Below are 16,737 nucleotides of genomic sequence, written 5' to 3' on the forward strand. Positions count from 1 at the left end.
CTGTTTGTGCAGTTGAACATTTTTGATACATTTATCCCACTGTAGCAATACGTATGTTGTTCAGTGTTGCATGTTTCCCACTTATCCATACACTCTATATGCACAGCCTAACTCAGTCAGTCATTAAAACACAACTTCCAACAACAACAAATCTGTCTTTTTCACAGTTCGGAGAGAGAAAACTGAGATTGATTAATCTTTTAATCGGTTGAGACAGCAAATGAGGATTTCCCAAAATGTTGGACTGTCAGACCTTTAAAAATATGTCATAGATTTTATTCAGATTTATGGCTCACTATTAGCTTCCTATTCATCAAGTTGTTCAGCTTTGTAATTCTTACTATCACGTATTTGCAGAGGTGCAGGACTAATATTTTTTTATTGGAATATTCCTGTATTGCTTCAACAATTACAACATACTGGAGAACATTAAGTGTCAGGTGTGTGCATGAGGCAGTGCTACAATCATTTTATTTATTACTGTAACTAGGGGAAGGGATGCTCATATGAAGGTTTCTACCCAGGCACATCTGTCTACTCAGAGAGAAATGGAGTCAATTACCAATTCAAAAACCAAGTATCTTCTGGGGTGAAGAATGTCACAACACAAAGCCTAGAGTGACTCATATCTACCGTTGAACTTAATGAAAATTTATTGGAATGTGACGTGTGGTGGAATGTGATATTACATCTGCAGAATCCCACCAGCTCCAGCCTGCTGAAAGTTGTCAACAGCGGAAAAAAAGAACACATCTCCTTGTTCCACAGCATGACACTGACACAGCTGTCACAACAAAACAAAAAGCTGCTGGCCGCTGGGTCTGCAGAGAGAGTTCAGTGAGATGCTTTTAGTTTAAACAAGAGGCCTAATATTAATGAGAGATTTTTTGCCCCAAACAGATGGGTCAAATGCAGAGGACACACTTCCCCATAGGGCTTAGTGAAATACAAGTGCTCAACAGATGAAATGTTAACAATATTCTGTGAGAATGTGAGTAAGAAGTGACAGCTCCGTACTGTGTGACCAAGTGAGAGGTGCATTTGCCATTTAACATCTTACACTGTAAGTCTTTCCATAAAATCAAAAATGAGGTACATCACCGTGGATAACTGATGCTGAGGCTGCAAAAGATCCCAATCAGTACCTTCTGATACCTCAAATACAGTATTTTAGGCTTCCAGTGTTTGTATCTGTGAGGTCTCTTTCAGTGTAACGAGTGGGGAATCTACTGGACTCAACATTCTAGCTACAGACTGCTACAGGAGGCAGTGCTTACCATGCTGTACAAACACTAGTATAGCCACAGACATCTTGGTTGTCTTTTGGCTCCAACTTGTGGCCAAAATCTGTTACATATTGAATCCTGACTTTAAATCTTTGGTTTCATTGCCTTTAATAAGCATCAGGGGTGTACATAATAATACAAACAACAACGATGTTCTTTCTGCCTTCAGGTATAACTCATGAAGACTCAGAAGGGCACTACAGCATCTGCACAGCAAGCTCAGTTTCTTATTAATATTATATTTTGTATTTTACAGTTTTTACAGGCCCACAAATACAGGCACTTGTGTACAGAGAGGAGGCAGGAGCACAGCAATGAAAAGGTACACGGTTTAAATCCTGCATTTACAGATAGAATAGAAGTATTTAACATCTGCTGCCCCCCAAGCCAGAGTTCCAGTGTACTGATGCATTATGGGTGTTTGAGGATATTTACATCCATCCTGAGAGAACATCGTTAATTTACTGAGCATGTGTTTGAAGACCCGTTACCAGGTAACATGATGGCCATTCTTTCATTTGATTTATAATTTAGGCAGTAAGTATGTGAAAATATGGACAGCTTCATTAAAAAGTGTAACAGTGGGACTTGTCAGCTTGATTACTGTGGTACATGCAGACCATCAGACTATGTGTTGGATCTTTTGTGTGTAGAGTTTGCATGTTGTCCTCACCTGTTAGAAGAATATAGAAGTGAGTGGCTACTCAGGGCTCCCAAAAGGCCAATTACAAATGTGAACTCAATTACATTTTTGTCATAATTAGTTTATTTAAGGAACATCATCCAAAATGTGCTAGCAGTTATTGTTTTACCACTTTAATTGATCCTTCTTACTTTGGGGATTTTAATTGTAGTTGATCACTGAAGACATACAGTCCAGACAGTTAAACAATGGACACTACATTAAAGTACTAAGTCTCAGCTTTAATGTGAGTAGGTTTACATCAATATAGAAAGAGCTATGTGGGAGATATAGCCCTTTTAACACAGTGACCAAAGTTTTTAGAGAAAGTGACCAAAGTAATTGGAGAAATACACAAGTAGTTAAACAGATACATCATAACTTTCCAAATACTGTCTGTCTGCACTGTAGAGGACATGATTATATTAAAAGCATGTAACAGAGCATGATTATGGTTTAACATAGAGACTGGTTTCATCAGAGCTGGAATGAATAAAACATGGATCAGGGGTGGGGTCTGTATGGTCCCAAAAATCCTCTTGTCGGCCCTGTCTGTCCTCACAGTCAGCTGAGATGCTAAACTTAAAATAAAGCATAATTTATAAATGATTTAGGATGAGCTGTATTACTTTATATATATATATATATAAATGCACAGGCTTACATAATCGCAGCTCAGCCTGCTGTAGGCTCCCTAGTCCGCAGTCGTGCATGTACTGCATCAGACAGCAAGTCTAAAAAAGTCGCAGCCGCATCAGTGTGCTGCAGTGAAATCCAGCTCCTGAACACACACCCTGCTGCAGCCTGCAGAGCAGCCACACCACACTGACAGACAGCACATCAGCCGGAGATATTCACAGAAACAAACAGGAAAGAGACGCTGAGCCGCTGTGACACAGCTGAGGTAAGATCATCTGTTCTGCTTCCCGCATTTTGTCCCGCAGGAGAACCAGGACAGGTAACCTGCGAGAGGACGGACTGTCATTGAAAACATCGCTGAGGAGGCGAAACGCTAGGGTTCTTTTAGCATCTAAATTGTTTGCATGGACATAATTATAAGGAAAGCGACGACATTAGAGGGGAAATGTAGAAATAAATAACCAGGAGTCGCACGGCATGGCCTGACTCAGTCTACCTGGCGCTCTGCCAAATCCCACTGAGATCCACCAGACTCCTCTGCAACTCACCATGAAGCTCTGAGATCATCCTGATCTGATATCTTTCTATGTACACTTATTAGAAATGGATGCTTATAACATTGTGCTTTTGGCTGCTGCAGTCTATAAAGGTCGACTGCAGATCTGGAATATTCTCCAAGTGCGCACTTTAATATTTATACAATGTGAGTCAACAATGATGATGGAAGCCTGGGTTTTCTTTTTCCAACACTGTATTTATGCAGTCTTGTATGTAATAGCAGAAGTCCTTGGTTTTGCTGACTCAAGGCTGCAGGTCAGAGCTGAAAGTCAGCCAGCAGGCTTTGGCCTGGACACAGATACATAAAACACATCCCGTTAGTTCAGCATATTTACTCTAAGATCAGTGCTGACGCTTTACAGTTTGATAAAAATGTACTATTGAACTACTATTCAAAATGTTTTAATTTTGAATAGACTCAGACTAATTACAGGAGTAGGATGTGAGAGACTGTAGCATATTATCACCTTTCACTTTCTTGTTGAGCGAAAAGTACAAAAGACTTTAATCAATATTAAATTAGCACACCATGATCAAAGACTTCACTTTTGTAATTTGCCTTAAAGTTGCCCCCTGGTGGCCCGGAGCAGCCAGTGAGTTTATTACAGTAGCTGCGTTTCCATCCAAATGTATCGCAAATTTTAACCGAATTTTCAGAAAATCGGTAAAACAAAATGCGACTTTATGCGCGTTTCCATCTACTACTGTTACGTGAATATTAGGAGTTGATTCATCGAAACCAGCAGCACGTGCACCAATTCTCCAATCTGTAGCCATTATAGCACTGCAGAAGAAGAGGGCGCAGTCAGACCTCAAACAGAGAATAATAACGTAGAAAACATGATGGAAATCAATTTCTGTTGTTTCTGTTTGACAGGCTTGTTGTATAACCATTTCAAGGCCAGATCAATTATAATACTTAACTGACAAGGCTACAAAACTAATACTTTTTAAACGTGCAGTGTGGAACTTTTACATATAAATGAATGTTTCTTATATTCAAGCCCATGCCAAACTAGTTTACACAATTCTAATTAAGCCTATCACCACCAGACACAGTATAACAGAGTTTTTAATATGGTGTCTGGTGTGACAGACTTCCACCAGCCGAGCAGCTAACTTCAGGTTAGCACTCTGCTAACTTGAATGGGGATAAAATAATTTAATCGTGCAGCTCTTCTGGACTTTCTAAATATCATCGGACTGAATGGATCAAATTCTGATAGTGAAACAAGTCTTTTTGCAGGGGTTGTGTGACACTCAAAACAATTTATAAACCATTTTACAACTGCAGCAGTAGCAATGGTGTAGGCTACGATGTAGCCTATGATGTAGCCTATGATGTAAGCACATGTCAACAGTGTTTTTGTAATGACTCTCACTGCCAGAATGGGGAGACAAAAGTCCTGCACTCCAGCTTTAAGTTACCCTGTGGATTTCTGACCACTAGTGGCGCTGTAGAGCAGTTTTTGGTTATCTAACCGCATGAACATGTACACATAGACTTTAAAAAAATATGGATGTTGTTACTGTGACATCACCCATTGGTTCATGAATTGCTGTTTTGAAGCCTCGAGTGTAGCGATTTGACCATCGCCATCTTGGATTTGGCCTTTGCCATGTTTGATTTTTGGAGCCAGAAGTGACTGTATTTGGACGAGAGGGTGGAGCTGACCACAGCGCCATCCTCTCTGACATGTTTATCTATGCCTCAGATACACAAAATTAACTTTACTCTAGTCTCTCATCACCAGATCATCATTGTGAGGTAAACGGTATCACCCACATGCACATACATATGTGTTCTTGTCCATATGTTACAGTATATTTATCTTAATTTCTTCCCAAACCTAATAACCATCCTGGCTCTTCTCTGGCTACTCTTTCTCTTTGACTGACTCCTTTTCTACATACTGTTCTGTTAAAGCTGCAAGATGGCTCAAAATGACAAGGACCCGATGACTGCAGTGGGGAATCTCTCCCCAAACCAACTGCAGTCCCACCTCAAGATGGAGCCCAAGACTCTGGGGGTGAGCAGAAGCATTCACACACAATATACCCTGTCAATCAATGACTGGCTGCATCCCATACAAAGTAACATGAAATACAAGTAACAGGACATACATACTTTAATTATAATCTCCCATGTATTCCAGAGGTCAGGATGATGTGTTGTAATACTAGCAGACAGCTGAAAGGAAATCTTGCCCTGATTTTCTACTTGAGATTCTGATTTAAAGGGCTGTTCCACTGCATTTTCCCAATTAGGGGCTCTGAGTTTCTGACTATCTGTTTTATTTTGAGTGCATTAGTAAGACTCAACATGCTGATCGCCCCTTCTAATTGCTCTTTACCTCCCCTCTGTCAGGCGATCCAGATTGTTATTGGAGCTTTGATTCTTTGTCTGAGTGCCTCTGTGCTCCAGATCCATGAGGTCCACTTCACTGGAGATGTGGCCCTCTTCCTGATTGTTGTCATACAGGTCAGTTATATGCCACTGAATGGAAAGTTTCATTTAACAATGAGATCAATCAGAAGTTTCCTTATATTTCCACCAAATGCTGTGTTTAAGTAAGTATAATTGTAACCCACCAGGTGACCTTGTCTGGATCAGTGTTGGTCCACAGTGGGAGGAAACCTACTTTGTTTTGGGTGAGTCTGTCTCCAACAGTCTTAATCAAACCAGAGCTCTGTGTTACAGTCCTGACTATCTCAAGTGCTCTTTAATTATACAGTTGATGATAATTAATCAACGACACTGTTGCACATAGACAATCAACTGGGTTAATTTAGTAGTAATTTGAAGGACTTGCATCACTAAACTGCTCCCTTTTAAATATTTTTCTTTATTATATTTAGAAAGAGTTTAGTTAAGAGTGTTGGGAGTCCTTGGGAACAGAGAGTACCTACACACCTGGACAAGAAAGATGTGCATGTGTTGTGCACACTGATTGTTTGAATATTCCACCCATGAAACCCATGAAATTACAAAAAAAGGTTAAAGAATCAAGGTCTTTATTTGTCAAATGCGTAACAATTACAAGAATGGCAGTCATCACCGGCATGCTTGGGCTTCAAGCTCTCCCAGCAGGGCAGAGGACATAATAAAATCATTAAAAGCTAAAAAAATATTCTATGAAATATTAAAGTGAATAAAAATAGCGCTGAGCTCAGTGTTCAGAGTCAATGTGAAGGAGGTGGTGGTCCATCCACACAACCAGGGGTCTGGGAAAAATGTAAAGCTCTGATTAGGGAAGTTCATTCTTTTCATTTGGGAACAGAAAACAAAATAATCTAAACCCAAAGGTCCACTTACTAGCTTTTCAGAGCTTTTCCACTAAATCTCACAGTTTTCTTCAGCAAGCATGCTCAGGTGTCATCACACTCATCACAGGTACATCTGTATACTGCATATATGCTGCTGAAAAAATAGGACACATCTGCTGCAGCGTTCATGACAGAAATATAATAATCACTAACAAAGTTCACATTTGTTACATAGAGATGGAATTGATTAAATAGGTCACATACCTAACTGTACATGTGCACTACTGTTATCATTTGCAGGTGAAATGTGTCCTGGTGCTGCATCTCATCAGTGCTGCATTTGCCACTGCTGCCCTGGGTCTGATGTCCAAACATCTCCCCTACCGGCAGGATTCTTACCACTGTGAACACTGCCGCAGACTGGAGCTACATGCCGTGGTATTGTCTTTAAAACATACACAGCATGGCCAGAGCACTACATGACATTCATCAGGTTTATGTGTAGTAAGAGAGAACAGCCATATCAGTAGCTGCTACTGCTATAAAAAGTCAGTGTGGCTCTGTAGCAGGTCATGTTACAGTCTGATTAGCACCCATGTTTACAGTACATCACTGAGTTATATATTCAAGATGAACATGAATATTGTAGTGGGTGAAATGGATTTGTCTACACAAAATTCTATTTTGAGCCAAACGTCTAAAGGTCAGTTTTTTTGGAATTTACTCTATATGCATTTATATATATATGTATATATATATATAGAAGATTTGAGTCTTGCCTGGTGCAAGACTGAAACAATGTTTGCCGGACAGAAATATTTTTGCACATGTTACCTTGTCATAGTTTTTCTGAATAAAGCTAAACTTTTCCTGATATGCTGTCATATGATAAAACCAAGAATCAAAAAAAAAAAAAAAGAAAAACTATAAGAGCTTCATTTTGATCCAAAATAAACCCAGAACCGTTGTGGAGTATCATTTTTGACAATAAATCAAATCATGCATAAAGTAGACTGTACACAATTATGGTCTTGTGGTGATTCCCTCACAGAGCAAATTGTTTAAAAATGTTTAAAAATCCTTTGCTGCTGAAACGCACAAGGTCCATAGATCTACAGAGGGGAACAGAAGAAACCCATTTTAATATTCTCAACCTTTCCATGTAATCAAGTCAAACATGCATGTAGATATTTTCATACACCAGGCTGCATAGCATATATATAGAGCCATCACTGATGTATGATTGCATATTTGATTTAGTAGAATCACATGAATTCATAGTTGGCACTACATGTTGTGAAAAAGCAGACTCCATGTTTCTTTGTTTTTACTGTCCACTGCAGCAACATTGTTTCAGGAAATGCACCGGGCTGATCGAGCAAAAGTGTAAAGTAAGTGACTGTTACAACTTGTCCTGAGTTGACATTGAAGTTTCTATTTTTTCATGAAATCATCCCCTTGTTTTTTAGTTTACAATAGCTAAGTTACAGTACATGATTCCTATTTTCTGAACATGCGTGCTGTTTGATTTCTCTGACTAGCTGTTGATTGATGGAATCCTGGGGACGCTGGTGATCTTCCTGGTGCTGGAGCTGTTGATCTGTATCACTGCCATGCTGTTTGGCCTCAGTGTCCTAGCTGCTGGTGCAACTCCGGTGAGCCTGGATACCTTAAAGTTACATCAAGTAATATTTGAACTGTAGGGTGCAGAGAGACTCAAAGATAAAGTGGGCATTCAGACTTAAAAAAGCCCTGTTAAGACAACGCAGGTAGCTGCATTGGTGGGGAGCATGTTGCTTCATTTACCAGTCAGACAGTGAAATATGATCTGTAACAGATCTGTGAATCTGAAGGCTTATCAGACACCAAAACACTTCACAACAGTTTATAATAATCAGGATTTTACAACTCTGAAAAGTTATCTTGACGACAACTATGCAAGCCTTTATCACAATAATCTCAGGGTAAACAGCTGAAAATGGCTTTCACATTATAACACCAGGAATGTGGGCTTGCATGTATATGATTGGACAAGGCAGCACCTTGCCAAATGATGTCACGTTGCTTTGCAGTGAAAGAGAGTTTGAATTCCATGCAGATCATCTTCATCACTTATACAAGGTGATAAATCATCAAAATGCAGTAATTAGTTAGTAGTAGGTCAGTTGGGTAGGTGGCATAGTGCCACATCTGTTGTAATCTGTAACAAATCTAGATATATTAAAATGTGGACATGTGTTTGGAAGGTTGCTGGTTCTCACTGAATCTACACAGTTATGAAATAAAGATTTGTGTGTGTGTGTGTGTGTGTGTGTGTGTGTGTGTGTGTGTGTGTGTGTGTGTCTCCTGCAGGCTTCCAGCCAGCGACCCGTCTATCCACAGTCTCGCCCCCCGCCTGCTCCAGCTGTTCAGGCTTCTCCGGCTGCAGCTGAGCCGACTGTATCTCAGGTACCACAAACAAGTTCTTTGTTTTTGGCAGTGCTTCTCAAAGTGGGTTCCACTATATCCTGGGTGCCTTTAGGACAGGCCAAGAGGGGCACAAGATTTATTTTCATTTTGTACTGTACATTTCAATTAATACAAACATCAAAACTAAGACAGGAGCAATAAACATCAAATTCCCCACTTTAAAACCCTATTAATGAAGCAGCTTTCAAACATTATATTATTTTGTATATTCTGTGTGCAGCATAATTACCTCCTGCATAAATGGTAGTAATAAGAATGTAACTTAAGGCTTGCTCAGGTTCACTGTGAATCTGAATACAGATATTCTTGTGAGATAAACAAATACAGACATAGATAGTAGCTAATGCTTTAGTGTTCTGACAGGGCGAACACAGCAGGGTTCCTCTCAAGTGTGAACACACTCTTAAATAACAGTTCAATACGTTGATATGTCCTCAACATTTTGAGTAAACCTGTTCACACTACATTGCTCTCTGTGTGTCAGCAGGTGGCTGTAGTTGTGACTGAACCAGATTCAGAGCAGATGGAGGACATCTCCACCCCACCCACTGAACCCCAGGTGGAGCCCATAGAAGCTGTGACCACAGAACCCTGAACTCAACACGCACTGCTCAGTCTGTGGTGCCATGTCATGTCAATCAGAGTGTAAATATGGATGTCAACAGGGAAAAAAAACTCCTGGTGGTGATTGCAATATGGACTCAGTTATCTCCCATTTAGCTTGATGAATTATGTATCAACTCGGGTGACAAATCTGCTGATGGCAGCAGTCCAAGGTGAGAAAAATAGTAATAATATGGAAAAGTTAATGTGAATGTCTCAACAACTTCAACATGTAAACATTTGTTGAAACAAAAATTTGTCATCCTGCTTTTTCACTTCTGGCATGACATGAACACAGCATCAGTGCTAGCACTGCTGGACCTGCACTACAGTATGTTGTGGTTATGATATGGATCTGTGTTATTAGTAATGTTGACTACCACTAAAATCAGTATAGTCAGAGAAATAAGCTTTTACCCAAAGCTGAGACAGCTTGGTTACTATTACAGTATGCACAGTCTGATATACTCACTTCACTAACAGTGTGTGTACATGTTGTGTTCATTAGAATGAAGGTAGATTACTGATAACATTAACCTTTCTTGCCTAAAAATATGACATGCTTGAAATAAGATGTTGTGTTTGTTATTTGGTTATAAAACAAAGTTTTTATTGATTGTAAGCTATTCTAAACTTGTCTTAATGCCCATTCAAAATGAATTGATGAAAGAGTACTACAGCAGCTCATCTGTTGTCTATTATCCATCCATTGTTGTTGCTAATATTTTAGACTTGTTATCTTGAGATCGAAAAAAAAAGACATATCCATAAAAGCGGGAGAATCAAAAGAGGCAGACTTAAAAAGAATGTTTAAAATCATAGCCGAGGCCAAGATATGACTTGACTTTAGTCCCTAAAATGAATCAAGCTTCAAAAACACTGGATCCTACATTTCCCATTATGCAACTTGACAACTTTTTTTTTGCTAGACCTTCCCTGCCAAATCCGGTCTCCAGTCACCGTGCTTGAAATGAGGCTTTCTCTTGTAAATTTCATGTCTCCAAGCCTACAGTATATCATTATGATTTCATCAGAGTTATTGTGACATCCACAGTTATATAATAGCAGTTATATTTTCAGACTTGTCAAAGCTCCTCCAAAGCCACAGCCATCACAAAACTATTTACACAGTCTAGTACCATTATGTATTGGTGGAGGGCCCATTAAATTGTGATTCCCAGATAACAAACTCTTTTCTTGTGATCACACCTTGATATCTTTATGTGGTTATTTTAAGCAGTAAAATCTAGAGATAACAGTTTGATATCTCATTTACTTAAAGGAACTATTACATCACGTTATATTGTCTTCAGCTAAGCTTCTAGCTATCATAATTCATTCATTTGGAGGGATCATGAACTATTAAAGGCTGTTATCCCACATTATGATAATGATAAATCAATGCTAAAAATCTATCATTATCATCATTATCTTGGCAGAATTGGTTTAAATAGTAAAATGTGAACAATGGATGAATTGCTGCTCTAGATATAGGACTCCAAGGATCTTTGGGTCTTGTCACAGTGAACAGGGATTCTCCTTAACTTACCAGCTGATTTCTATTCCAACCTATGGTTGTGAGATTTTGGCAATGACAGAGAATATAAGCATCTGGCCTGACAGAGTGAGAAGTTTGTCTTCACACTGAAAGGAGCCAGTTGAGGTCGTTTGTGCATCTGATTAAGATGTCCCCTGCACGTCTCCCCAAACACACTGGAGGGATTACATATCCCATCTGCCACTGCAAGACCCCCTATGAAGTTCTGAAGAGAGTGGCTGGGGAGAAGGACATGGTCCACCACCTGGATAAACCCCTAAAATGATTTGTCCAGTATCTGTTATCTGGTGATATAGAGATAATAAATGTAAAATGTGATCACAAAATATCAGTTTCAAGATAATGATAAATAAGACATATCTTTAGATAACAGGCCTACAAAATGATGAAGCAGCCATAATCATTATATTAATATTATATCACAAACACTGAAGCATAGCAGCAGGATAATGCTGAACCTATTTGTAAAGTCTTTTAAACAGGAAGCATCTACAGTAGACTGAATGTATTATTCTCCTTCATGTCGGTCATATGTAATGACTGAGGTGTCTTTCATTAATCAAATGTGCTGAGCCACAAGAGATCACCATCATGGAGGTATGTGAGAGAGAGAAATCTGGCTGACAATGATATTGTAACCATAGTCCTTAAAGTTGCTCATTGTTTTAAGCAAACTAGACAAAAACACTTATTACATTATTCATAAAATGGGAGGATTTGGGACTTCAGCCCTGGCTGCCTGCAAGTGTCAGACACTGTTTTCCTGTACTGGCTTGTTAGTATTGTTAGGATTCTTTGTGGAAACCACAGAATAGCATGATTGACACCACTGTAAATAACTGTACGAACATTTAATCACAGTGAAAATAAAGTTACCTCTGCACAGATTAAAAACACTGAACGATAGATATCTATCATCACTCTCACCAATCACTGATAATCACTTTCAGTACAGTACTGTTGAATGTTATTGAAGCTTTTCATTTTAGAATACATCTTTATGTAGCTTAATAACCTCAAATACATACACACTGTAAATACTTTGCGTTTACTGTTTCTTATCCTGGTCATTTCTGAAGTGACAGTGCTGCGTTTGTATTTCTATAATGATGTCTCATTGTCAGGACGGGACAAACTGCATACTGCTGAAACAATGAAACAAAATCTAGATTGCTCATGCAAGTATTATGTTAGTCACAACATTTTTAATTACAACAGTCTTTGGTTTGCTTACTTTACTTTATTTTCCTTTTTGCTACATACATTTCAGTTGATTGCAAATGTTCTTTAGCATACAAATCCAAATCACAAACCCATTTACTTTCATTTCCATTCATTAATATCTACGATGTCACATATTGTCTCCAGTCCTTGTCACATTCGATTCTGTTCAATAAAGGCAAGTTAAAAAATTTTCATTTAATAATTCCATTCACCCAAATCACAACACATTTTCTCTCATCCCTTCAGTGGTATCTCTTCAGTAAGACAGTTTTGAGATTTCTGTCTCTGCTCAAATACAATCGGAAAGAATATACTTTAGTTTGTGCTGAGTATTAAAAGTAACATTGACATTTTTCTAGAGTAACATGGATCCTTGTTACTCTGGATAAACCACATTAGAGGCAGTTTTTAATAATTCACCATAAGGTGCAGAATCAGAGCTAGTAGGAATATTTTTATTAATATTTGCGTTCTGTGTGAAAATACTAATGACCAAAACAATAGTTCCAAAAAATATATTATTGACGTGCAAATTAATTACACAAAAAAAGCTATATATGTATAAAAGGAGTGCTTTTTAACATGCCCGTGGTGTTCATGTCCCTAATTGGGATGATACTAATTTCTTTAGGGGCTTTTTTACTCACCTTCTAGATTTGAATTCTCACCAACTCATACTAGGAGGAGACTTTAACTGTGTCCTTAATCCCACTCTGGACCTCTCCAAGGCTTCAATTGGACCTCCTCTCCAAATCAGCCCACGTTATTAATGACTTCCTCCAGGTTTATGGGCTAACGGACCCCTGGAGATTCACAAACCCTCAAACTAAGCAATTTTTCTTTTTCTCCACAGTGCATCAGTCATATTCGTGAATAGACTTCTTTCTGTTAGACAACAGATTCCTCTCGATACACATATCTAGTGATTATGAGGGTATTGCAGCTTCAGACCATAGCGCAGTAGTGATGTCCCTCTGTTTTCCAGATAGGGCTATACCTCAGTGCACTTGGTGATTTAATCCACAATTTCTGTCGGACAAGAACTTTGTATCAGAACAAATATACTTTTTCCTTTAAGTCAACCGAGAGCTTGAGATAGACACCTGTGTTCTGTGGGAAGCATTAAAAGCATACCTGCAGGGCCAGATTATATTATATACAGCTGGTATGGATGAATGGAATGCTATGCCAGTCCACATCAGGGAACTCACCACTTATAGGTCTTTTTCTAGACAGTCAAATGGACAATATGTATTTTTCTACTGCTAGAGGTCTCTCAATCAAAACATTAACTAAAGACGAACTTTGATGATGTTGTGAAGTAGCGTGGGATCATGGGAATTGTCCTCATTGTTAAACAACCACCATTGCTGTCATTGCAGTCAGCTTCTCCTGGTTAGGATTCCTTCAGTATTCATTGTTGAGCAGGTTTTAACTGGAGTCAAATTTTCTGCAGAGGTCTCCTCCTCTCCAAAACAAACAGACCTGGTGATTAGAACAGGTAAAAATACTGAATAAAGAAGTTTCACGCTAAAAATCTATGTTTTTTCAACGCTATTTGGCAGAGACAGGACATCCAGAGGGGCTGTGAACTGGGCTGCTGCTGACGTTTGCTCAGCTTGTTTCTCTGATAACTTAAGATTCAGCATCCGGTTACTAAAATGCTTCATCCAGTTAAAAGATATAGTTAAAAATGACCAAGATCTAAAAAAGTGTATTGTAAAAATGTGGCTTAAAACTGTATAAAAAGTAAATTTATGAGAGGGGATATGACACCATTGACATGTGACCTAATGAAACAGACCATTACCACAATTAAAATTAGGGATTTCTCTGGGTTTGAACATTGATGGAAACATTTGGGATAATGTAAGTACAAAACTCAACAAAATATATCACATAGGTCTAGTCCTTTTTAGACATTTTAATGCAGAAAAGATACATATTATACCTTTAAGAACTTACAGTAATTTACAGTAATGTTTATTAATATGCACTGTCCCTGAGAAATGAACTGAATAAATAAATAAAAATATATTTCAGTGATCAGTCTGCTCAGAAGATGCTAACGGTGGTTGAAATCCACTGTTGAGAGTCAGAACCTGGACCAGGAAATAAGATCATGTTGACCTACTGTAGCTACTCTACAGCCAATAAGTTTATGGGCATCAGTTACCATAGTAACAGACAGGAGTATGTTGGGAATGCATAAACCTGTTAGAAGAGAATATTTGATTTGAAGCCTCCAGCTCACTGCTATGAGCAGTAGGTGTCAGCAGAGAGCAATAGTCTGTCAACAAACACTGCTGCTGTTAGAAATGCCTCCAATTCAAAATCCCTGTCTGGTTGATGATTTAAGTTGAAATAATAGCATGTATTTATTATCTATTGTGTATAGGAACTACATTTAGGTATACAGTTACTCTAAGTATATTTAAGTACATTTAAGTACTGGCAATTACTAACACCCTGGTAACTACTCTACAGTCACATTAGCACCATGGACTGCTTACAGAACATACAAACACTCTGCCCCCAAATCCCACAATCTCCTCCCAGTTCACGGTTGATGTTTTGAGAATGTAAACTCTGTTTATGGCGAAAGTCAAATGACAAAAGTATCATTTGATTTGATTTATTGAACAGGACAGTATGCAGTATCATGTCCATTATAATCAAAACATACAACAGCACAACAACAAACAGTACAAAGCTGAACAAGAACACACCATACAAAATACAAAGCTATACACAACAGCACATCACATACACCCACAATGTCTATTAAAAATTAATAATGTGAACTAGGCTCAGTGGTCACACAGCTGATTCGTCTTTAGATGATTTTTTAATTTGGCCTTGAATGCATTGATAGAACTTCAGTTCTTCATATCATCAGGTAGGGCATTTGTAGTGTAAACACTGTGCCTGGAGCCTTTTTTATTTGTACTGATTTTGCGTTTTTTCTTTATACTGACTAAGCTGATTTTTCATTTAATTTTAATTTCCATTAATTTTGTCTTTTTTCTCTTTTAAAAGAGACCAGTGATGACTGTTCAGTATTTGAGGGCACTTCTGAACACTGTAATAAAATAATTGAAAGTATTCAACTCCATTATGCTCTTGCTTCTTTTACTCGAGTGAAGGGTTTTGAATACTTTTCCCATCACTCTAACCGATACAATAAAACAAAAGTATTGACAAAGTCACACTTAATTCCAAACATTAAATGATGATGTTGTTTTTGTTGTTTTTTGTAAGTTAAGGGACAAACAAAATCAAATGGAAGTTTCTCACTTCAACAATGATTTTCTTCATGTATATATATCATAAACGATACTAATATTACATACACAGATTGATTATCTGTTTATTTGTGGTCACACCAGCTATGATATTCATAGCTGTGTTATGCATATGATGGATGTACAAATAACATGTAACATTCCAACTGTTTTACCAGCAGGAGTTGTGTGTGTGTAGTTTGCATCTGAGAGCATGGTTGTGCTTAGCGCTACCATTCATGACTTTAGCTAGGCACTCCCCTTTTATGGCCTTTATCTGTATAATATCAGACTGAATGAATAATGATAACCGTTTAATAGAACACTTCATTTTACAAAGATAAGATTTCTCATACAATGCTGATTACCTCCATTGACATCACTGGCCAGGCCCATGTTTCCAAGACAGATTTACTTTACACAAACACATGAGGGTTCCTATGAAACATAACTTCTTAACAGAGTGTAATCAGGCTGTCAGAGTTTCAGTGTTATTTAGGATTTAGAAAAAAAAAACAGCTAAAGTGTGTGTTGAACAAAAGTAAAGTGAGATGCAGAGACAGCGATTACATTTTTGACCAAATCGTAATTACTGTAGGATTTACAGCTGCAGATGGAACTTCAACTCTTTATGCCACCTGGTTGTGTGTTGCAATAATTAGTGCCTTTGAAGTGAAATAAACACATACAGTGTAATCTCCTCCGGAAGATATCCTGGAGATTAATGCTATTTTTCACAGATGAACACCAGAAACAGACAACAGCTGTTTGTGACCACCAGAGCAAAATCACTCACAGCATCCACTGGAAAGAGTTCAAAGGTCATCAACCAGGAGTCAGTGGATGAACAGAGAAACATCAAGGAGGACACTCACATCTGACACCAGAGACAGGTTACATTGTCCTACTGGTACACCAGCGCAGGAATGTCATACCAGACACCAGATTTAAAAACTATACTGTGAATACAAAGATATTTATGTGGTGTTGATAGGCTTAATCAGCATTGTGTGAACTCATTTGGCAAAGGCTTGAATGTAACAGATGTTCATTTATATGTAAAAGTCCTGCACTGCAGCTTTAACTGTTTTTTTAGCCGTACCAATATGGAGCTAAATGTAAAGTTTGGTGTGAGGGTGTTGTTAAAGCAAAGGTCATGGGTTCATT

General features: G+C 38.3%; 1 protein-coding gene across 4 annotated transcripts; it reads left to right on the top strand.

Moving 5' to 3' along the window:
* The first annotated feature begins 2,657 nt into the window (after positions 1-2,657).
* si:dkey-81h8.1 (uncharacterized protein LOC100034657 homolog) lies at positions 2,658-10,076 on the top strand. Of its 4 annotated transcripts, none has more exons than XM_042434595.1 (9): positions 2,658-2,872; positions 5,093-5,195; positions 5,534-5,647; positions 5,761-5,817; positions 6,733-6,870; positions 7,776-7,823; positions 7,974-8,087; positions 8,785-8,880; positions 9,386-10,076. In XM_042434595.1, exons 2-9 carry the CDS (start codon positions 5,100-5,102, stop codon positions 9,494-9,496), a joined length of 774 nt encoding a protein of 257 aa, XP_042290529.1. In that variant the 5' UTR covers positions 2,658-2,872; positions 5,093-5,099; the 3' UTR covers positions 9,497-10,076. The 4 variants fall into 4 exon arrangements, with proteins under 4 accessions (XP_042290529.1, XP_042290525.1, XP_042290526.1 ...); XM_042434591.1 differs by lacking the exon at positions 2,658-2,872 and adding an exon at positions 4,776-4,933; XM_042434592.1 differs by lacking the exon at positions 2,658-2,872 and adding an exon at positions 4,776-4,933 and having other exon boundaries at positions 9,389-10,076.
* Positions 10,077-16,737: the final 6,661 nt, after the last annotated feature.

The sequence above is a fragment of the Thunnus maccoyii genome, chromosome 15 (assembly GCF_910596095.1).
Source record: "Thunnus maccoyii chromosome 15, fThuMac1.1, whole genome shotgun sequence".
Taxonomy (NCBI): Eukaryota; Metazoa; Chordata; class Actinopteri; order Scombriformes; family Scombridae; genus Thunnus; species Thunnus maccoyii.